The sequence below is a fragment of the Talpa europaea genome, assembly GCF_964194135.1.
Source record: "Talpa europaea genome assembly, chromosome: 13".
Lineage (NCBI taxonomy): Eukaryota > Metazoa > Chordata > Mammalia > Eulipotyphla > Talpidae > Talpa > Talpa europaea.
In genome coordinates, this window is record NC_140080.1 from 13,345,829 (window position 1) to 13,369,823 (window position 23,995).

The 23,995-nt window shown below is 47.4% G+C and overlaps 1 protein-coding gene across 1 annotated transcript in view; it reads left to right on the forward strand.

Moving 5' to 3' along the window:
• Positions 1–1,619: 1,619 nt before the first annotated feature.
• The window catches only part of KCNN2 (potassium calcium-activated channel subfamily N member 2), a gene marked incomplete at both ends in the record, with an annotated part of 135,481 nt that continues 113,105 nt past the window's right edge, over positions 1,620–23,995 (forward strand). Inside the window, 2 exons of the mRNA XM_084252331.1 lie at positions 1,620–2,888; positions 3,462–3,557. Of these exons, the coding sequence (XP_084108457.1) occupies positions 1,620–2,888; positions 3,462–3,557 (1,365 nt within the window). The remainder of the gene's footprint in view (positions 2,889–3,461; positions 3,558–23,995) is intronic.

Consider the following 23,995-nt stretch of genomic DNA (forward strand, 5'->3'; position numbering starts at 1 on the left):
AGGTACCTGGTAAGCAACTTCAGGGCAGCTGCCGAGTAGAATATCAAGAAATTGGATCCAGCTGAGAATTCCAATTATCTAATGAGGCTATCTTCTTTCACTCTAATTTCTCGGTCTACTTTATTCATTAGAATAATCTCTAACATTTAAAAAAAAAAAGTATGCTTTAAAATGGAAACCAGTATTTTACTGAGCAAGTTCTTTCCGGGGAGACAGGAATTTCAATGCACAAAGAAATACAAAGGATGGAGACTTAAGATGCAGCAGCAACAAAGAAGCCTCGAAAGGGTCCCCTAGAGCTCGGTGCTGGTATAGGGCAGATCCCAGCAAATGCAGGGATGCAAAATGCAGTTCCTACCGCTCATCAGAGAGCAAATAAAGAACTGCTTTAACCAGCGCTACCCAAAGGCCAGCACTAGCGATCACTCAGCCTCGGGTATCACGATAAACGATTTTCCAGCAGGCTGTGCCGACCCTGGGCATCAGCCCGCGCCAGGTCCTCCCCCAGCGCCCCTGGCTGCAGTGGGGTTTGCCGAGACGCGGGGTGCGTTTGCATCCGTGACCCGCCTTTGCTTTGTGTCTGTGCTGCAGGTGGGGAGGAGGCAGAGGAGCAGAAGAGGAGCTGGCGGCGGGCGGTGGCTGAGCAGCCCCCAGGCCCTCGGAGCGAGCCGCCTCACCGGCGCCGGAGACTCCCTCGGACCTACCCACCCGGGCTGCCCGCGGGCCCGGGCGCCGGAGCCAGGGACCCGACGGCTGGGGGCGCCAGCCCCCGATGTTCCGCGGGAGGCTCAAATGTGAGCAGGCGGTAGCCGGGAAAGCCCTCCGCCCCCGCCAGGGGGACCCGGGAAGCCCGAGCGGGCTCCTCCCGCGGACGGCGGGGATCCCCTCCTCCGGCCCCGCCCCCACCCTCCCCGGCCGGGCTGCGGGAGCGGTTAACCCTGCGCGCGCCGTGGCGCACTGAGGCGCGCGCGCGGCGCAGCCAACCCCGAGTCCCAGGCGCAAGATCGGGGCGCGCGCGGGGCGCACGGGGCCCGCTCGGCTCTAGCAGCGCGCAAACTGGGGCTCAGGCCCCGACTTCGCTCTCGGCCCTGGTGCCCTGGCGGAGCCAGTGGCCAAACTTTGTGACCCCAAAGCGGTGCGCCCGCAGTGACTCGGAGCACGGCGGGCAGCCCACCCTGCGGGACTGCAGGAGAGGTGGGCGTGGGGCGAGGGAGCTGTGGGCAGCCCTGCCCGGCTCGCGTGCAGGCGGAGCGGCGGCCGCGTTTGCGCACGGACCCGCACACAGCTCGGGCGGCCCAGGGTGCTGCAGTGCCCGGTGCTGGGGATCCGGGCTGCGCGTCCCGCGCTTGTTAGGGAGGCGGCGGCGCAGGAGGGAGGGAGGGATGCCCTTTTGTGCACCCGAGGCAGCCCGGGCGCACCGCCCCGCGGCTCCCCATCCCGAGGGGTGCTCCTGGAAGCTCCGGATCAGCAGGTGGAACCCCCGCGCTCCCTCCGTCCTGGCCTTCGCACCCTAGGGTTGCATCCTGCAGATCCCGCCCCCCTCTGCACCCCACTCACACATTCGCTCCCCTCAGCCGTGCGCGCCCGCAAACTCGGTCTCGATCCCCACAGGTGATGTCATGCCCATTGTTTTGGTGCGCCCGACCAATGGGACTCGCCGCCTGGATTCTACCGGAGCCGGCATGGGCCCTTCCTCGAACCAGCAGCAGGAGTCCCCGCTCCCGACCATAACGCATTGCGCAGGGTGCACCACCGCCTGGTCTCCCTGCAGCTTTAACAGCCCTGACATGGAAACCCCATTGCAGTTCCAGCGCGGATTCTTCTCAGAGCAGCCGCCGCCGCGCGCCTCGCACCTGCATTGCCAGCAGCAGCAGCAGCAGCAGCAGCAGAGCCAGGACAAGCCGTGCGCGCCCTTCGCGTCCCTCCCGCACCCTCGCCACCACCCGCACCTCGCGAGCCAGCAGCCGGGCAGCGGCGGCAGCAGCCCATGCCTCCGGTGCAACAGCTGCGCCTCCTCCGGGGCCCCGGGGGCGGGGGCGGGGGCGGGGGATAACCTGTCCCTCCTGCTCCGCACCTCCTCGCCCGGCGGCGCCTTCCGGACCCGCACCTCCTCGCCGCTCTCGGCCTCGTCGTGCTGCTGCTGCTGCTCGTCGCGCCGGGGCAGCCAGCTCAATGTGAGCGAGCTGACGCCGTCCAGCCATGCCAGTGCGCTCCGGCAGCAGTACGCGCAGCAGCCGGCGCCCGCCTCCCAGTACCACCAGTGCCACAGCCTGCAGCCCGCCGCCAGTCCCACGGGCAGCCTCGGCAGCCTGGGCTCCGGGCCCCCGCTCTCGCACCACCACCACCACTCGCACCCGGCGCACTACCAGCACCACCAGCCCCAGGCGCGCCGCGAGAGCAACCCCTTCACCGAAATAGCCATGAGCAGCTGCAGGTACAACGGGGGCGTCATGCGGCCGCTCAGCAACTTGAGCTCGTCCCGCCGGAACCTGCACGAGATGGACTCCGAGGCGCAGCCCCTGCAGCCCCCCGCTTCGGTCGGAGGCGCTGGCGGCGCGTGCTCCCCGTCTGGAGCCGCGGCCGCCGCGTCGTCCTCAGCCCCGGAGATCGTGGTGTCCAAGCCGGAGCACAACAACTCCAACAACCTGGCGCTCTACGGAGCCGCCGGCGGCGGGAGCACCGGGGCGGGCGGCGGCAGCGGGCACGGCAGCAGCAGTGGCACCAAGTCCAGCAAAAAGAAGAACCAGAACATCGGCTACAAGCTGGGCCACCGGCGCGCCCTGTTTGAGAAGCGCAAGCGGCTCAGCGACTACGCGCTCATCTTCGGCATGTTCGGCATCGTGGTCATGGTCATCGAAACCGAGCTGTCGTGGGGCGCCTACGACAAGGTACGCCCTCGGATCTCTGCCCACCCCGCCGGGGCCGCGGGGCCGGGCGTGGGGTGGTCGGGATGGGCCGTGCGAGCCAGTCCGGAGCCCGCCCCGGACGGCTGGAGGTGCCCGCGGCCATCGGGAGCTCGACTCGGGCGCGCGCCCTTAGCCTGCAAGGAAACTCCAGAGAGGAAGCCTTTACGCGCGCAGCCAAAGTTCTGCAGCAGTCGGTGCCCGGCGCGTGGAGGCACCTAGGAGGAGTGGTTCGGGGCGTGGGGCAAAGCAGACCCTCTCTGCTGGTGCTCGGGATTTAGGAAGCCGCTTTCAGCCCCAGGCACTTAAACTCTGGAGTAACTTACTCAGGTTTCCGGAGCCAGGTGCTGCGCTTCCTAGGCCATCCGCTTCCTGGCGCTCCCCTCTGACTGCCTGTTCAGGCCAAGGGATCGGGCAGAAAGCATAGCTGAGACAGCACTACCCACCCCTCCCCGCAAGTTCAGGTCCACGTGTGGGGAGCTGACTGACCACCGGGTCCTGGGAGGTGGATAAAAGTGCTTTTTTCTTAAAAGTGCTTCTGTTCTGACTGTGTTGCAGGCGTCGCTGTACTCCTTAGCTCTGAAATGCCTTATCAGTCTCTCCACGATCATCCTGCTCGGTCTGATCATCGTGTACCACGCCAGGGAAATACAGGTAACTTAGATGCTGATGTTTATGAATGACCCAAAGCCTGCCTTCTGGCAGCCTGGAGACACGCAAGGCAGCAAATGCTTTTTTTCCAAGTCCTCGTGTCCTTGCTGAGGTTACAGAAGACATAAGCTGTGTTCTGTTGCTAGCTCCTGACCTGTTCCTGCAAGAAGTTGAAACAAAAACAGGGCAGCATGTAAAGGTGCTTATCACACACATTGCAGGCGGTATTTGTCAGCCCTGCCGATTTCCTCCTGCTTCTTTAGGTAGAGCCAATTCTCCCTATCAGGCACTTCCTTTATTTCCCTGCAGGCTGGGGAAGCAATAGTCTTCATCTGTGGAGTAATGTGTGTTTTTGTTTGATACACCTCTTCCTAGTGGGTGCCGCACAGGTCATGATGGAAGATACTGTCCAGCTGTAACATCTTCTACAGTGTAGCTGGGAGATGTGGGCTTATGATATTCCTAGCTAATATTTCTGAGTAAAACAATACTCAGGCTTGAAAGCGCTAACCCATTCCATGTGCCCCAACATTACAGAAAAAAAAAAAAAAAAAAAAGATCTGCTCTAAGTTTAGATTTAGGCAACATAAAGGTGGCCTGCCTGGTAGTTTGATAGCTTCTTAGCTGCAATCATCACATTTTTTATAAATGTCATGTAAGAGTAGAGGCCACTGCCCTTGTGAGCCATCTTGCCAGAAAAATATTTGTTTGGTTAAGTGTAGCCAGGAGGGCTGTAGTTATATTGTGCTGTTACTGGCAGTTTCAGAGTTGTCTCTGTATAAAATTCATCGGTCACCTTCTGAGTTGTTCACTTTGCTGCGACCTATTATGAAAGGAAGGTTAAAATAACAGGTGCTTTCAAAATTGAGAAAGATTGGGACTTACCACTTTAGAGCTTATGTTTATAAGTATTTTCTGATTTGTCGGGAGCCGTTGTTAGAGATTGAGTGGATCTAGGAAACCCTCAAATTCAGGTTGCTTTCTTTCAGGAGTTCGTTGCCACTGAATTTAAAACATTCTAAAGAACTTGGTACTTAAACATTTTAGTCTTGAGCATTAGTTACTAGATTTTAAGTTAGTAACTAACAAACACAAGCAAAATGTGGAAGAAACCGATTTTAACAATTGCCCAAACATAATAAAGATACAGGTGACCCCAGATGAGGAAGGAATCACTTCATCTTGCTTTCGAATTTGCAAAAACTGAAAGGCAGTGACATTAGAGAGTGAGATTTAGACTGAGTGAGCGTATTTACAGGTAAGTAGTCTAGCTGTGCTGGCAAAAGAAAGCCAGCACACATTTCAACTCTGAAATTTTAATAATTTATGTAGGTCTGTCTTCACAATGCTACTAATGGTGGGCTGTGGCAATACTTTCAAGCATTTTAAAGTGATACTAAATGAAACTTAAGTGTTACAAGGGTACCTGCTCATTTTGGCTTGGAGAGTAGACATGTAGAGTTGCAAAGAACAAAATAGGTATGGTCCTTTGCCTCGGTTTACAGAGTCAGTAGAATCTACAGTCAGGAGTAGCTTGCCAGACTCCACAGCTGGACCCTCAGAGCATGACCAGGCTGTCAGCTTCCAGGCCACAATACTTCCCAGTGCACTCACAGTTAGTGTAAAAGATGACTTTAAAGCTATATTTTTTAAAAAAGAAAGTAGCTTAATTTTTCTTTTTCTTTTTTTTTTTTTTCTTGGCTTATTGACCAGAGTGATTTCACATGGTCCACCCTGGAAAGGGAGCCTGCTGGATTTGTTTGTTTTAATTAAATGTCAGCTTTCATGTAATTGCCTGTTCCCTCTGAAAAAGCACACAACACAGTTAACCAGAGTTCATGGAGGACACTTCATGATATTAACACCAAGAACAAAGTGTGTTTCTGAAAACACTGACTTTTTGAGGATTATTGGGGGATTGTTTTAAATACCTTATGGATGTCTGTTAATTCCATGCTGTAAAAAAAATTTGATACCATATTAGAACTCTTAAAATGTGTATAAACTACAGAAAATGAGGTTTATATGAAAAAAATTCCATGCACTCGCAAATTGTGAGGACTGTTTCTGTTACACAGATGCATGGACACATTGATGAGAATATTGCTACAAGGCAAGTAAGCACCGGAAGCTTCTGCCCGGTAGGGGCAATATAAGAATCACAGAATGTTAACTGTAAGTCAGGTTGATTTTTCTATATGGTTTCTGTGAAGTCAGCCATACTCAAGATAATTTCAAAATAGAGACTTGAATAATACTTAGTTGTTTTACATGTTACTGTAAGTCAGGTTGATTTTCTATAGGGTTTCTATCAAGTCAGTCACACTTCAGGTATTTAGTTGTTTTAGATATTATTTTTGCACGCAGTGTTTAATCTAGAGGGATTTCTTCCTCAAACTCAAGTTGTGCATTCTTACTGGAGTTTCTGTTTGAAAAACATAAAATGGAAGAGGATCAAAGCAATGTGGAGACCCTGAGCTAGCTGTCAGGATCCAGGGGGAGAGTAGGCCTGTTCTAATTTACTCAGACAGCAATCAGTATCTCTGGAAAAACACTTCACTCTGATGCTCAATGAAATCAGGTGGCCGGCATATGCGACTGTGTATGGCAGATTTCTTTTTCTTTCCAGCATGTTAGTATGATGAATGCACAGTGAGAGCTTGCAAGCAGGGTTCTCTGGTACCAGGTACAATTTCTTACTGTATTCTAGAAAAGTAAGTACAGTACCCCACACCCTGGCTCTCCATCCTCCGGAATCGCTTAACCAAGTTTAGGGAGGCCCTGACATTTTCATGGAGGACCTTGGAAAGCAAGTCAGTGTGACCTTCCCTAAAGTGTTTATACACACTCTGACAAAATGAGATGGCTCAGGTGAGTCATGGACTAAAGTGCTCAAGTTAAAATAGTGTGGTGGGGAGCCTCTGTTAGAGCACAACTCCTACTTTGAAGCGTTGGTCACATTTTTCAGGACCACAGACAGCTCAAAGCACTAGGCTATGCTTTGTTCATTTCATTAATGACTCTTATATCCTTCCACCCTAACCATAAATCACTTCTTGGGGATCAAATGCTTGTATAAAAATCAGATGTAGTAGGAGCAGCTTTTCAGCTAAGGAGATATTAGACTTTGTCAAGTAGACTTTATTAGCTCCCCCACCCCCCTCCTCTGGGGCATAGGAAGTATCTCTTTCATGGGCTAAGGACAGAAACATAGTTCAAATCTCTTTTGGTCTTCAGTCTCTTCAGTATCAAAAGCATTTGAGTGTAGATTTCACTTCATCTTTTCTCTTCAGTGCACTGTGCTTTCTCTTGAGGAAGTCATTTTTAGTCGAAAGAGTTGTTTAGGATTTTGAGATAGGCAGATTCGAGATTCTAAATTGGAAAATAAAGTCCCTTGGGCTGTTTGCTGGTCTTTCCAATTCTCATGGGATTCGTTAGCATGGCAGATATTGTATTTTGAGATCAAAAGCATTTTTGTTTCATTTTGTCTTGGTGATAATATTGTTAGAAAGAACACTAGAGAGGAAATACTCAGATTTTTCTTTGATATCTTTTCAGTGGGATAACTGTACTTGTCTTCCAACTCAACCTTTTGAAGAGGGATGATGTAAATCTAAAATTAGCAGAGGGATTCCTTGGTGGTGCAGGGGTTAAAGACACAGTGCTGTCAAGCTCTTGCCAGCCACTGCAACATAAGTTCAATCCAGGGCTAGGGAGCCAACCCACATGGCACAGCAGATCTCTCCTGTCTCGCCCACTGCTCCCTTCCACAGTGTATTTCAGTAGATCTGCCTGTTCTGCTCCCCACTCTGTCTCTGGTGAATCCTCTCACCCTCCCCCACACCTCTGGCTTGTACCCCAGTTCTTCTATGCATAAATAAACCTTAAAAAATAAAAAATAAAATTAGCAGAACAGAAAGGACAGTTTCTCTTTACTTGCACATCTGGGTCACACAAAGGAGGAAAGAATGATTGAGAATAGATAGGGACCTTATCAAGCTGGGAAGGCTCCTGGACAGGTCGGGAAGTAGGGTTAGGTCTCCCCTCTCTGGGCTCTGCATCTCGTTTTGTGGAGTCTGAGAAAGCATGCTCACTTACCCACCTCTGCAGAGAGCAAGAGGATGCATCCAGAATGTGTAGAAAATACTGCGTATAGTTAGTGTTCTTGTTAATTAAGTTATAACTACACATAGTAAAGCTAGTTCAAGCAGTGCAGAAGTTAAAGCAAATATAATAGTCACTTTCTATATACTGTTACTCCTGTTTCTCAGAGAAACCACTGCTAAGTTTCTCAATTATTCTTTGAGAATTTCCACAAGATACTATTTCAATATATTTAGGAACATATGCCTTGCCTTTATTCTTTAATATATCTTGGAGCTTTAATATATCTTTAATATATCTTGTCTCATTTTCACAAAGAGACCTCATTATTTTTATCATCTTACCCCATTTTATGGTTGCCTTGTGATTTACTGGATAGGCAATTTGAGTTTTCTAGCTTTTTGCGATTTTCAGTGATGATAGAATGAGTATTGTTCTGCACTTAATTTCACTGAAATACAGACATATGATGAATATTACATAGTCCGATTGCTGAATCAAAGGGAATTTGCATTTAGAATGGGAAGATATGACCCACAACCCTACACAAACATCTTCAGAGTTTACATTCCCTGCTTCCCCTCACATTATTCCTCCACAGCCTTGTCAACATGGGACACTATAGAAGTAAATTTTAAATATCTTTGACTTTTTATAGTCTAAAAAGTTTCTATCTTTCTGATTTTTTTTTGGAGAAAAAAATATTTAAGGGCATAATTTATGACCTCATACACTCATCTGCAATGTATTGAAATACCTAGTGATACATTATCTAATCTGCCGACAAATTCAATAAATACTGTAATGATGCCATCAAAAGCCAGTATTTACCTTTTAAAAATGAAGCAAACAAAACTGGGAGGTGGTTGGTGAAGATGAGGAAAACTACAAAGTACAAGAGATGCTTCTGGAGTGGTTTTGTGGTCTCTGTGGTGTTCGAAGTGATAATTAATGGTCAAGTGTAAGATCCCCTAAGAGAGTGAGGTAGAAAGTTTGCCTGAATTGCATCATTGGTTGTATGGCCTGCAAGCTCCCTGCCTGATATCTGTATTGCCACCAACTTCTACAGCTGTTGTAATGAGACTCTCAGTGCCTTTGACTTCGTGTATACACTGTAGTAACGAAATCACTCAGGACTAATTTTCTCCGCTTGCCTGTGTAAAGATCTCTGCATTATTAATGGCTGTGCCGCTAAATAAAGCCCTCCTGGTGTGTTTACAGAGCAGCATCGCAAATGAAGAGTGGAACTTTGGGTTTCCCTCAAGTGGGTCTGCTTCCTCAGCCAGCTTGTTTCTGGGCCGCATTTGGTACAATTCAGAAAGAAAGGTCCCGCGGGCTGTCAGTGTCCCAAACCACATCTGGCTGGGCACGTAGAGGGAGCTTGCACTGATTCTGCTCCAGGGAAGTTGCTTTTCACCAGGGCTTAACGCCATTTTGTGGCACCTTTTAGAGAGACTTTCTGCCCCTTAGGAAATACAATATGATGTTTGCTGCTTTGGGAGTGCACTTTTAACCCGAAACTCCTTAAGAATTCTTGAACCTGTGTGGAGGAGACCTGAAGTGCTCTTGGCCCAGTCTTGCACCCAGCTCAAGTACCTCTGTGTCATCAGTGATAAAAGAAGCCCCCCACCTCCTGCTTGAACCCTCTCCCCTAGATTGCTTGTTGACCTGCCTAGCCTGTGTAAGTTCATCGTCAGATGGCTTTTTTTTTTTAGCAAGATTTACTGTATATGGGGTGCACACTGGCACCCCATATACAGAAGATGTAATCCATGTAATCACTTTAACATTGTCCCTTTTTAAGACTCCATTCAAAAGTTCTGTCCTGGGCCTCCCTGGTGGCGCTGGGGTTAAAGACAGTGCTATCAAGCTATTGCCAGCCTCTGCAGCACAATTTTAATCCCCAGCCAGCCAGGGAACTACCCACATGGCGCAGCAGACCTCTCCTGTCTCTCCTGCTGTTCCCCTCAGCAGTGTATTTCAGTATATCCGCCTGTTCTGCTGCCCACTCTCTCTGGTGAATCCTCTCTTCCATAGTCAACCTTTTAGAAGTTTCTGATCTTAGAAATGCAATAGGGAGTATGACGGTGAGGTCACACCCTGCTTGGAATTGATATCCCGAGCACGTTGGCTTCAGGAGAGACACAAAGTGTGTTAAGTGCCATGAAGGAAATATAAAGTGCTGAGGTGGCAAATAATTGGGGGCTGAGAGGACATAACTATCAGACCAGGTATGACTTTTAAATTGAGACATAAAAGAAAAGGTGAAGCAGTGGTTGAGCGCTGGGCTGCGAGGCTGCCCACAGCCTCTGCAGCACCGGTTAGATCCCCAGCCACCAGCGAGGGTCCCACATGGCGCACAGACCTCTCCTGCCACCTGTTGCTCCCTCCCCTCAGCAGTGTATTTCTTCAGTCTGCCTGTTCTGTTCCCCACTCTGGCTCTGGTGAATTCTCTCACCCTCCTGCACTTCTGACTGTACCCAGTGCTTGTATAAATAAATAAATTAATCTTTAAAAAAAAAGTTCATTTAAAAAAAAAAAAAGGATAAAGAGGTAGCCAGCTTTTGGCAAAATCTGTGGTAAAAGCTGTATAAATACTTCATGATCTACAGGAATTTGCTGCAAAGCAGAGTGTGCCGAGCAGGAGAAAAAGCACTGGTTTGGTCTGGAGACAATAGGGACGCCCTCAATAAGCCATGTCCTGGGGACAGATGGCAGCATCATGGCCGTGGTCACTGTGGTGGAGGGGAAGTGGTGGAGGGAGAGACCAGTGTTGGAGGCGGAATGTACTCCCTGGTGGCTGGGTCTGACAGGTGAGGGCAAGTGGTGACACAAGATGACCCCAGGGTTCTGGCTGCTGCCACTGAGTGTATAGTGCTGAGGGCAGGATTCAAGGGTAGGATGTAGAGCCAGACATTTCTTTTGATGTAATTTCTTTGAAATGCTTCCAGAGCTCCCAAGAGTGCTCTCTAGAGGAAATTTAAATTTGGGCATAATCTGCATAGAGACTGTTTAAACCACCCAGAGACAATATGGGCAGATGAGAAGACCCTCAACAATCAACCTCTGACCTTGAATAAAGGAGGAACTAGAGAAAGCCAGGGCAGAATTGTCCCTGAGCTGACAGCAAGTGTGGTGAGGAAGGCCAGGGCTCTTATGTTGAATGCTGTGACGCCTTGACTATGAGGAGGACATTTGCCTTTAGGATTCGTCTGGATGAAGGCCCTGGCTGACCCTCAGGAGCCATTTCAATGTAGTGGTAGAGTCAGAAGACAGACTCCAGTCTCTGGTGGAACAGAATACATCCATTCGCCCTTTCTCAGGATCACCACACAAACATTGCAGCATGTGCTAGGTCCCTTGAAATGCTCTCCTAATGATGCTCCCCGACTCTGAATAGCCCAGTCATCTTAGAAAGTCCCTTGTCACATACTTCTGGTCTTGCTCCATTTTTTTAAAGATTTATTTATTTATGCATACAAGAGCTGGGGTACAGGCCAGAGGTGGGGGGGGGGGGTTGAGAGGATTCACCAGAGACGGAGCGGGAACCAGAACAGGCAGACTGACTGAAATACACTGCTGAGGGGAGCAGCGGGCGAGTCAGGAGAGGTCTGCTGTGCCATGTGGGAGCTTCCTGGCCGGCCGGGGGATCGAACTCATGCTGCAGAGGCTGTGGAAAGCTTCACAGGTTGCATCTTAACTCCTTGTGCCACCAGGGAGGCCCCTTGCTCCGTGTTTTTTAATTCCTTCTTGAAATAAGGTGAGTTAGAATCTGCTGGTGGGGTCATTACCACCCTTCATTGAATAGGCTACATTAAACTGTTACTTGTGTGAAATAGCCATTGCCAAGAAACACTTGTAAGCTCATGCCTGAGCTGAATATAAGACTTTACACGTACTAACTCTGACGAACAGCATCTTGGTTTCCGACCAGTGTTTGAGCCTGTCTGGATGCTTCGATCTGTAACTTTGAGGTTTGCTTGACAGACACTGGTCTGGATACTGCAGTGTATGGACTGGCTGACCAGAGCACTGGTAAGCCCCCAGCTCTCAAATCAGTACCCAATTCTTTTGGAGACACTTGGTCCATATTTGGGGCCCTTCTCCAGTTTACCCGCCTGCCTTTGACACCATGGCTTCTTCCACCAAGCTCTGTGCCAGCTGTCTCCTGGAGAAGGTACTTTGGGCACCCCTGTTCCAAGCTTGAGTGAACCCCATCCCAAGCTCAGAGGCAGGACCTTCTTGTGGAGAGCCGTCAGCACAGCCATGATGTTTGTCCAGCAACCCCGAGAACCCTGACAGTCAAGCAGCCCATGTTCAAGAATGTCACGAGGCCTCGCAGCCCCTGCTGAAGTCCCCTGATTCTGGGCGATTGCCATCTCCTGATCTCCCACGCCACTCCTGATACCCGAGAAGGAAACAGAAATGATGGGCTTAAGATTTTAAGCATTATGATGCATGTTGCATAACCAAAGACCTTTCCTCTTAAAAATTTTTCTTTCCAGAGTACAGTGAGTAACTATTATTCAATTAGCAGATTGGAAAAATGTGAAGAATGTTTGTTTAATCTTACTCCCCAGGGAAAATCACTCTTTATGTTAGAATATATTCATTGTGAGTTGGTGGTCTTGCTATTAGCTGTCTTTCTCTGTGCAGAAATTTGGTATTCTTTTTTTTTTTTAAAGATTTATTTATTTATGCACACAAGAGCTGGGGTACAGGCCAGAGGTGTGTGTGTGAGGGGGGGGTGAGAGGATTCACCAGAGACAGAGTGGGAAGCAGAACAGGCAGACTGACTGAAATACACTGCTGAGGGGAGCAGCAGGCAAGGCAGGAGAGGTCTGCTGCGCCATGTGGGTAGCTCCCTGGACGGCTGGGGATCCAACTTGTGCTGCAGAGGCTGCGGATTGCATCAGAGGTTGTGTCTTAATCCCTTGCACCACCAGGGAGGCTGAGAAATTTGGTATTTTTGCTGTCACTCTGTATTTATTTCCCCAGGCCATTAACCATTGTTACTAGCTCCAGTTTTTTGTCCATCATGTAGATATAATCAAGCATGAATCCTTTCCCTTATTTTTAGATGCTTAAGAAAATTCCGAAGAACCTATTTTAAATCAATTTTACAATGAATACTCTTGCAAATGAACTTTCCTTAGCATATGGAAATTTATCCTTTATCCTAAGGATAAAATGCCAAGCAAGAGATTAATGTGGATTAAAGGATAGCATTTAAGTCAATTGATAGTTTGCTGAATTGTTCTCCCAAAGTCTCTATCAGTCCTTCCATTTTTTCAAATGTTTACAAATCTTTGCATTAACAGTGATAAGGTTCTTTTCTGGCGTGTCTTGCTCCCACTTCCTGCCTAGTGGTGTGAGTATTGAACTCCTTGGCAAATGTGGGGATTTGCCTCTGTGTATCCTCCTGTGCTTCCTTCTTTCTCTGTGGTTTTGCTTTCTAAAAATTGGCAAACCAGATTTATACAAAGGCATCCCTGTTTAATAATTTAACCTTAAATTAAAATACTATGGAAGCAGGGTTGGAAGATAACTTTGTCCTCCAGTGTTCCCAATCTTTTTTTTTTTTTTTTTGGACTATGGGAAGCTGTAAAAAACATAATCTCTGAAATTTTTCTCTACAAACTTTCCTGCTGAGCAGAACCATCAGACTCGCCTTGGGCCTGTTTGCTGCTCTGCACAGCATCGCCCTGCGGTTTCTTGCTCTGCCTCTGGAGCCAGCCTGTCTGGGCTGCTGCCCAGCTCTGCCACTAATTAGCTGTGCGACCTTGGACAAGTTCCTTCATCTCTCTGTACTTTGGTTTCCTTGTCTGTGCTGTGGGGACTGGAGAGTGCCTTTCTCGGTGGTTTGTGATGAGGGCTATGGGAGTGCATGTAGATGCAGCAGGCAGAACGCTGCCTGGCATGCAGTGAGGGCTATTTAGGTGTCAGCTGCTGGTTATTGTTAGCTATTTTGGGGTTTGTTGGGGTGGAAGGGGAGAAATTGGAGCCCAGCCTTCTGGGCTTTGGGAAACAGTGAGATTTTTTCCTTTTCTTGTAAGACTTAAGAGAGAGAGAACAGAAACAGTGTTCAGTAGTTTCTTAATACAACATGGAAAGTGTGTGTATGTGTGCGTGTGTGCACGCGTGCTCGTGTGTGCTTTAAATAAAAACTTTAATCTCTATGAAGGACATGCACTTATTAAAAAAATTATTATATTATGTTTTTTTTCATTTTAACTTTTCTCTTTTTGCCATTTTTATCTACAATTTTATTTATAACCTTATTTTTTAATTTTATATATTTTTATATCATTTTTCATTTTTGCCCAGTGTATGCATTTTCATCTTGGTTATAGTCCCCATACAATTCCCACCCCCCTTGTTTTGATCCTACTCCCTCCTCCCCCCGTAGAGTGTCTCTGGTTTATAGTTGCTTGGTTTTTTTTTTTAAGATTTATTTATTTTTATACAAGAACTGTGGTACAGGCCAGAGGCACGGGAGAGTGAGAGGATTCACCAGAGACAGAGTGGGAAGCAGAACAGGCAGACTGACTGGAATACACTGCTGAGGGGAGCAGTGGGTGAGACAGGAGAGGTCTGCTGTGCCATGTGGGATTCTCCTGGCGAGGATCAAACCCACACTGCAGAGGCTGTGGACAGCTTCACAGCGCTGTGCCTAACTAACTGCGCCATTGGGGAGGCCCTATAGTTGCTTGTTGATTTTGATTTTCACTTTACTATAATTTGTCTTTTTCCTGGTCCCTTATTTAGGTTTTCTAGATTCCTGTTATGAGTGAGACCATCCGGTATTTTTCTTTTTCTTTCTGGCTCATTTCACTGAGCATGATCCCTTCCAGCTCCATCCATGTTGCTGCAAACTGCATGAGTTTATCTTTGTTGATTGCTGAGTAATATTCCATGGCATGTATGTATCACATCTTCTTGATCCAGTCATCTATTTTTTGGGCATTTGGGTTGTTTCCATAGCTTAGCTATTGTAAATAGTGCTGCTATAAACATAGGGGTACAGGTGCCCTTTTGAATTAATGTTTCTGTGTCCTTTGGGTAAATACCTCGGAGTGGAATTGCTGGATCATATGGAAGCTTTACGTTTAGAAGATCATGAAATCTCCACACAGCTCTCCAAAGTGGTTGGACTAGTTTGCACTCCCACCAGCAGTGCAGGAGAGTTCCTTTTTCTCCACAACCTCGCCAACATTTGTTGTTGGTAGTTTTTTTAATATGTGCCATTCTCACTGGTGTAAGATTGTAATTTTGATTTGCATTTCCCTGATTACAAGTGATGTTGAACATTTTTTCATATGCCTGGTGGCCATTTGCATTTCCTCTTTGGAGAAGTTTCTTTTTAGTTCTTCTGCCCATTTTTTGACTGGATTATTTTCTTTGTTTTTGTTGAGTCTCATCAGCTCTTAGTAGATTTTTGTGATCAGTCCTTTATCATTAGTGTTGTGTGCAAAAATGTTCTCCCAGTTGGTGGGGTTACTCTTTGTTTTTGTTATTGTCTCTTTTGCTGTGCAGAAGCTCTTTAATTTGATGTAGTCCCAGCTGTTTATCTTTGCCTTCACTATCACTGCTTTGGGTGATGCGTCTGTAAAGATGTCTTTGAGATGCATGTCATGTAGTGTTTTGCCTATATTACCTTCTATGTATTTTATGGTTTTAGGTCTTATGTCTAGTTCTTTGATCCATTTTGAGTTGGTTTTTGTGCATGGTGTGAGGTAGTAGTCCAGCTTCATTCTTTTGCATGTAGCGACCCAGTTTTCCCAGCACCATTTATTGAACAAACTTTCTTTGCTCCAGTGCATAGTCTGTTATAGGTTATTCTTATCATAACCTGTTATAGGTTATTCTTATCATAGATTCTGGGCAAGTTGGCTGTCTGAGGAGTTGTGTGTTCATTTTGGCCGTTAGGTGTCAGATCTGTAAATCAGTATTAAAGCACCACCTGGCTACAGCTTTCAGTTTTAACCAAAATAGCCATTTCTCCGTTAACCTGCCATAGGTTTTATGCTGGGAGCACTGGGCACACATCAACTCCTGCAGCAGCCAGAGCACAGCTGACGGCAGCTCCTCACCACTAATTAGGACCCTGGTGACTTAAAAGAGTTAAGTGAAGGTGCTCTGAAAAGTGAGCAAAGGGAATAATTTGGGTAATGGAAAATTCTGGTATTAACCCCCCACTGGAAGGATCAGAGATGGTAAACAGCCAAACACATGCATGTAAAGCACTGTAATTGACAGCATTTCTCTTGGTTGTCATTCTGAGTCTAAGAGATAATTGGAATAAAAACACTTTATTTTCCATTTTCTGAACTGGACATATGTCTGGTGAGAGTTTTGTGCATTAGGCCAACACCCCCGCCTTACACCTAGCTGTTCCACTGGCAGTTTAGTGGCCTGGATGACTTGAGAAGGACTTTTGTGTGTGCAGATGACAGGAAACAGCTCAAAGTCTTCTGGGTACAGTGACTGGGTTTACTTTTTTATCAGAGCGCGTACATCTTCCTGTGCACTTCATTTCAAAGACTCACCCGTTGAGTCTGTCTTATGCCAGTCTCTCATTTCAGACAGTACATGATTGTTCAGTGAGCTTTGGACGTTGCTTTTGAGTGTTACGAAACCTGTTGGGATTCAGACATCATAAACGGAACCAACCCACGTGGACAATTTGCAACAGCCAGTGTTCTCCATCAGTAATTTGTCCTTGGCTTTCTTGACTATCCTGAGGATTTTTGCCACAATTGTGTGTTTCTCTATTACAGTTATCCAGTGGCAGTTAAGTTGGGGTTGTTTGCAAGTAATCTGATTATTGCAATTTGTTTGGTCACTGAGGTAGTCTTTCTGGCAGGAAGTCCTGATCCTCCATGGAAATTTTATGCAGTATTTGTGCATTAGTTTTGACACCGACATACCGAGTTTTGGGGAGGAGACAGCGGCGCTCTAGTGCACTTACCATGGTCTGCGCCTTCGATAGTGCTTTTCTCAGAATAGTGTCTCCTGCCATGAGAACTAAAAAAGAACTGCATGACTACTAACAGTAAATTGTTCAATTTTTTTTCTGAGTGGTTCAGGGGAGTTATGGGTAGAGTCAAGCGCGGGAGGGTGAGAGGATTCACCAGAGCCAGAGCTGGGAACAGAACAGCCAGACTGAGGAAGCACACTGCTGAGGGGAGCAGCGGGCTGGGCAGAAGAGGTCTGTCGCACCATGTGGGACGCTCGCTGGCGGCCGGGGATCGAACCAGCACTGCAGAGGCTGCGGGCAGCTTTGCAACCCAGTGCTCAACCGCTGCGCCACCAGGGGAGGCCCAGTCATGAATTATTTAAAATACTGAAAAATAATGAGGTCGGATATTTATTGATGTTGCGTGTGCGTTAGTGATAGAAGAATGAAGGCTGTGGGATCTGGAACAGACTCCACCTGCTTTTTTAAAGATATAGTTAGTGTTTGTAGATACACCCCAGCAAAGCTATTGATGGGAAACTTAATTTAGTTGATGTGGATTTTACTGTGAAATTTTGACTAATAGTCTAGGCTTTTAGCAACTTGCCACAGCCCAGATTTTTATATTGGTAAATCCTCTCACAGTTCTATCTCAAAGAGGAGGAATTGCTCTCTGTCCTCTGAAGTGGCAATAGCTTAAGATATATTTATGTTAAATATGCTGCTAGCTTAAAGCTTTAGCTCACTGATCAACTTGCTTATGGACCATGTCACACATTTTAATGCTGGTTTTGAGAAAAATTTTGACTACAGGTTTACATCTTTCCATTAATATTTTAGTCAAGAATCTCACTTTTTGTTCTCATTTGTCAGTGTTAAAAGAGAATATATAATGAAAATGCATTTGGACAGACTTTGAAAAAAATTAAGGCATAGGATGCAAAGAGAACGCTCTGATTTTTTTTGGGGGGGTGAAATGAGGGGGAAGCAACAAAACTGTATTTAACATTGAAAACCCTAAAATCTTGATTTTACAATGGCTGACTTTTACAGTTTTATGTAGTCTTTAAAAGGCTCACTTCTCTGTCTTCATTCTTTTTTCCTTCCGCATATCTGTTTTACACAGTCTCTCTCACCCCTTTGGACAACTCCCCCCACTTTCCAGCTCTGCGTTTGGACCATGTTCTGCTTCACATCCGGGAATATGTCCCTGGGGTGTTCCTTCCATGGGGGATGAAGGTCCAGCCCACTGGCTGTCATGTTCACGGTCTTCGGGTCTCATATTATGCATGCGGACTGCTCTGGGGCAGCCGCTGTGAAGTCATTTCTCTATCAAGTGCATCTCACTGCAGTTTTTTATTTTATCTTATTTTTTATATATTTTTACATCATTTTTCATTTTTGCATAAGGTATACATTTTCATCTTGGTTATAGTCCCCATACCATTCCCACCCCCCTTATTTTCACCCTAATCTCTCCTCTCCCCTCCCCCCCAAGTGTGTCTCTGGTCTATAGTTGCTCGTTGATTTTGATTTTTACTTTGTTATAATTAGTCATTTTCCTGGTCCCTTATTTAGGTTTTCTAAATTCCTGCTCTGAGTGAGACCATCTGGTATTTAAGGGCACCTGCACCCCTGTGTTTATAGCAGCACTATTTGCAATAGCTAAGCTATGGAAACAGCCCAAATGCCCAAAAATAGATGACTGGATCAAGAAGATGTGGTGCATACACACAATGGAATATTACTAAGCAATCAAAAAAGATAAACTCATGCCATTTGCAGCAACATGGTAGAGCTGGAAGGGATCATGCTCAGCAAAATAAGCCAGAACAAGGGTCTCCCTTGTGGCTCAAGGGGTTAAGCACCACACTATGAAGCAATCTGCAGCCTCTACAGCACGAGTTCCATCCCCAGCCGGCCAGGGAGCAACCCACATTGTGCAGCAGACCTCTCCTGTCTCGCCCGCTGCTCCCCTCAGCGGTGTATTTCAGTCAGTCGGCCTGTTCTGCTCCCCCCTCTGTCTCTGGTGAATCCTCTCACCCCCCACATCTCTGGCCTGTACCCCAGCTCTTGTATGCATAAATAAATCTTAAAAAGAAATAAGCCAGAAAGAAAAAGAAAAATACCGGATGGTCTCACTCCCTGCAGTTTTATGCAGCTGGCCACCGAGGGAAAGCAGCCATGTGCTTGGGACGTCGTCGTCCCCCGACCCCCAGCCAGCTCAGAACATCCTGCAGACACCTCGCATGCGGCAGAGGGTGCACATTTGCTCTGGACTTTCCCCCCTTGTGCTTCCCCTGTATGTTTGATCAGCAGCGAAAGGGCTTCTCTCTCCCTTTGTGCAAGGCTCACATGGCACAGATTGGTGTGGTGGTGGCTCATCTTCCACACCCGGCCGTGACACCTGTCGCCACGTGGTAACCTGTGCAGTAGCTGAGAACAGGAGGCTGGTGGGTGGAGGCCCTGGGCTCAGACACCCACGTGACCGGGCTCTGACTGTGATCCCAGGCTGACTGAACTTTCATTCATTTGCTCACATTTGCTTTGCCCTCAGTTGGTTTAATGATGACCTGTACATTCATAATGGGGTCAAAGCTGCTGCTAATTCTCCCACCCCCTTTATCTCCTTTACCAATTACAGTGAAGGGCTAGGAATAAGTCCTCCCTACCTGGAGGATAGGAGCAGGATTTTAACACCATCTGGTTGACTGTTTTAAATTTGCTTGTGGGATCCTGTCTTCGCTGTACCTCTGTGGGATCCTGTCTTCGCCCTCCCGCTGTGTGTTTACAGAACCCATTCCTCTAGGAGCCCACAACCTTGTTTTCATGGGGGAATATTCTGGGGAAACACGTGCTGTGTTTTGAGATTTCCAGCCACCTCAGGATTCCCTGAGCCGACTCTCATCCTGAGGGAGGCGGGAGGATACCTGTTATCTCACGTCCCCTCGGGAATGTCACGCTGCTGGAGGAAGGACCATTAGGCAGAACAGTAACATTTTCTGGTCCTGGCGGATCTTCCCTGGCATTTATACTCCTGTTTACGTTGAAAATAAAGAGTTGGTGAGAGATTCAAGAGCCACTGCTCACAGGCAGTCGCTACCATCTGCTGGGGCCTGTCACTGTCCAGCCGGGAGTGGGTGGCAACTAGCGTACCATCCCCTCCCAGACAGTGGAGGAGGCGCCTTCGGAGAGACACCTTCTATCCAAACAGCCACATGCGACTTTGGCAAGCGGCCCAGGGAGGCAGTTAAGAACCCTGGCTCTGGATCCAGACAGATTTGGGTTAGAACTCAACTTTACCTTGGATGTCCTTGAGAAGAAAATTTCACCCCTCTCAACCTCATTTTTCCATCTGGAGATGATAATTATAGCCGTTGCATTAGACTGTTTTGAGGCTGCTGGGAGGGCAGTGTTTGTGAAGAAACCAGCATGCTACCTGGGGACATCCAGTTCAGTCCTGTTATTGCTGTATTCAGTAAATACTGCAGGTAGAGAAGAGAAGCAAAGCTGAGAGTCTAGAAGGAGCTCAGAATAGGAGGGGCAGGGTAATAAAGCACCATACTTCAAGGTAGCGGAACCAAGTTCTGATAAGAAGGCAGTTGGGCAGGGAAGGCAAATATCTGATGAGAACAGGAGTAGGGAAGCCACTGCCCACAAGTCCAATATGGCCTCCTGGTCTGTTTGTGTTTATGAATAAAGTTTTATTGCAACATGTTGTTCCATGACATTTTTTGTGCCTTGTATTTTTATGCCAGAATACCAGAGTTTGGTAGTTGCAAAAGAGACCTACGACTGCAAAATCAGCAATATTTACTCAGGTCCTTTACAGAATGAGTTTGCTGACCCGGAGCTTAGAGTCCAAGGTGGTCAACGTAGGCAGAGAATGATATTCGCAGAAGTGGCTTTTCTGTCTTTGCTGCAAACGTTATGTAATTCTTGGCTCTGGTTTAAGTCATGGAGGTGTGATAGGCAGAGGTAGCTCAGCTCACAGCCTGGAAATGCAATTTTCTAGGTCCTTCTGTGGTCAACCCGCATCCTCTGTTTCCCTGTAGCATCTCACGCTTCTGGGATTGAGGTGAAGTTACCCCTGCATAGCCACCTGTGAGTACCCTGGAAGTAGTGGGAACCTCTTTCCTTGGAGGCTTAGGGCTCAGAGTCATTTCTGCTGGAGGCTAATGGGACGAGGCTGGACCTGCTTCAGCCTTGTTGCTCTAAAACTTGGCCTTGGGAACACTGGGCCCCGGGTGGCTTACAGCATCCCAACACTGGGTGTGACCTCAGTCTGAAAGTATTTCATACTAAACTCCTCTCTAAGGCCATGTTTCATCATTAAAAAAATCATAGATTAAGTTGGGAAGCAGTGAGGGGTGTTTTTTTTTTTAATTTAGGTCTGGAATTCTTAATGTATTGTTACTAATTTGCTAATTTCCCTTGCAATTAAGCTCTGGTCATGTAGGTAATTCTCTCTACTCTCAGTTGGCTGTTGGCAAGGCCCCATGGGAGTCCCCTGGCCTCTGCTTTGCCCTCTTGCACTTGCTGGCATCATAACAGGCACTGCCCTCCACCCAGGGCCCTATCAAGGATCCTTATTCTCTGCTTCTCTCCTCTCTCCTCCTCTGTTCTCCACTGTTCTCTCCTCCTCGCTCGTCATCCTCAGTGGAGGCCCCTGGTCCTACAGGCATTTCCTCCTTGGTGTCCTTTGCATCACCTCTGCTTTCTGCTCTATTCTCAAGTGCCTTAGTTCTGTGTTACCCCAACTTCAGCTTTTCCCAGGTTCTCCTAGAATTTCAGCTCTATTAGCACTGAATTACTATTTTATGTTATACCACATTAACATGTATATTGTGACAATTACATATAATATGCAAGGTAATCACATAACATCATATGCTTATACAGAACACATATATGACATATAGTATCACATGAAAATTATGCAATAATTACGTATTGTGTGTTATATATTATGAAGCATAAAATACATATTTTATGTAGTGTATAGAAAATACGCTAGTATAATATGGTATCATGTTATATCGTACTTTGTTGTGTACATTTTATACCATATGTAGTATGTGTCTTTAAATCAGCTCACTGCTTTTGACTGCATCTTAGGTAACAGTATCTATGAAATTATTGAGGGTAGTGTAGTTGCTCTTGGTTTCTTTTTATTTTTTAAAGATTTATTTATACAAGAACTGGGGTACAGGCCAGATGTGTGTGAGGGTGAGAGGATTCACCAGAGACAGAGTAGGGAACAGAACAGGCAGACCCACGAAATACACTGCTGAGGGGAGCAGTGGGCGACACAGGAGAGGTCTGCCGCACCATGTGGGTATCTCCACAGCCAGCAAGGATAGAATCAATGCCACAGAGGCTGTGGACAGCTTCACAGCTCTGCGCTCAACTGCCTGCGCCACCAGAGAGGCCCTGCTCATGGTTTCTAATACACAAGAAATTAAAACTATAGATAGCATATAAACTAGAATCATCTCAGGAGAACATGTAAAACCTGCTTGTGCATTTCTCTCTTGGGTTTTGCCCCAGTCCCTCTTCATGTGTACTGATGAAGTCTCCCCACGTCCAGTCTGACGTGTCCCTCTCCCAACCCCGCTTCTCTCTGGTCCCCCGCAAATCCTTCCCACTGCTGCAGGAATGCCTTGTCTCCGCCAAACATAAATCTTACCCTGTCACAACTCCTCTGAAATGATCCCCCGACTCTCTGACATCCTCATGCAATTCTTTAACATGAATATTTCATCGCTGGGACCCCACATTTGGCCCCTGTGCACCTGGCCTCTCTCAATCTGTTCTTATCCCCCGAATGTCCCCTTCCTGTTCCAGCAATACTGACTTGTCTTTCCCAAAGGATGTCACACTGTTCCATGCCTGTAGGCCTCGATGCCTTTCCCCCTTTTTTTGCCCCGATCCCTTTAATGCATGAAAATTCAACTCAAGAGTTCTTTCTCCCTGGCCCCTCTCTTCTACCCTGCCCCTCCTCCTTTTCCTGGTCGCCCCATGGTTTAACACAACCATAGGGAGCCCCCATGTGAAACACTGCCATTCAGACCCAGCTTCTCCTGGCTTCTTCCCAGTGACTTCTGATAACCTGTTAACAGCTCAGAGCCTCAGGTTTTCATCTGAAAATGGGAAAGAGTAGGCTTGCTAATGAGGTTACTGTTAAGAATCTATTGGGGGCCTCCCTGGTGGCACAAGGGGTTAGCATGCAACCTATGAAGCTATCTGTAGCTGCTGCGGCATGAGTTCCATCCCCGGCCAGGGAGATACCCACATGGCACAGCAGACCTCTCCTGTCTCGCCCGCTGCACCCCTCAGCAGTGTATTTCAGTCAGTCTGCCTGTTCTGTTCCCCACTCTGTCTCTGGTGCATCCTCTCACCCCCACACACACACACCTGTACCCAGTTCTTGTATGTATAACTAAATTTAAAAGAAAAGAATCTATGGGGATTATGTGCCTAGCTGGGCACGTAGGACCTGCACAAGCGGTACTGTTGTCAGAGGTCATTATTGACCTCAGTTTCATGTAGAAAAATGGGGATAGAATCATGGGGGTTTCATTAGGTTGGTCTGATGGGCTTGGCGTACCATCAGGATGCGAGAGAATGGTGATGTGTCTTGTACAGCACACGGCCTTCTTGGTGCTTCTTGGAGGCCATCATTACGGAAGGTTTTGTTAGTCCTGGTTCCCCCCTCCTACCTGTATCTTCAGCTTCTGGGGGGGCAGGCAGGTGCCTCCTCTGACTCCCCTGTGCTTCCCAGGGCTGAGCAGGCAGCCAGCCCACCTGTAGTGAATGCATTTAGGCCTCCTGCCCCGTGCTGCAGTCTCCATGTCAGTGGCCGGAGGGGCCTCTGACTTCACCTGTGAAGAGGGGACTGCCTTGGCTACCCCTACTTCTCAGCTCACGGAAGCCTAATCGGTTGTGAGTGTAATTAACCTCTCTTACAGGAGCTGGTGGGAAGCCTACTTCTGTAGCAGTTTATACTAACGTGCCTGATCTCAGCATAAGCTCTTTCTACTCCCTTGTCCTTTCCTGCTAGTCAGTTTGATTTTGAATAATTACAGGTGGCTATTGAAATGGGTAAACACATAATCAGATACCAGTGGTTGAAGCAGTAGCAGTGTATTTGCTCCTATTCTTTAGAGCTCTAGCAAGTACAGCAGATTTTATAGATTTGGCTGACAGAAACATTAGCCAATGATTGCACCACCCTGTTTGTGAGGTTCTGATGGCTTGAGAGAGGGCAGCAGAATCAGAAGGCTATTATGCGTGAGCGCTCAGCTTCCAGCACTCTGGTGCATGGCAGAGTCTTCCTCATGGGCCACCCTGCAGTCCCTGCAAGTGGGTCTCAGTG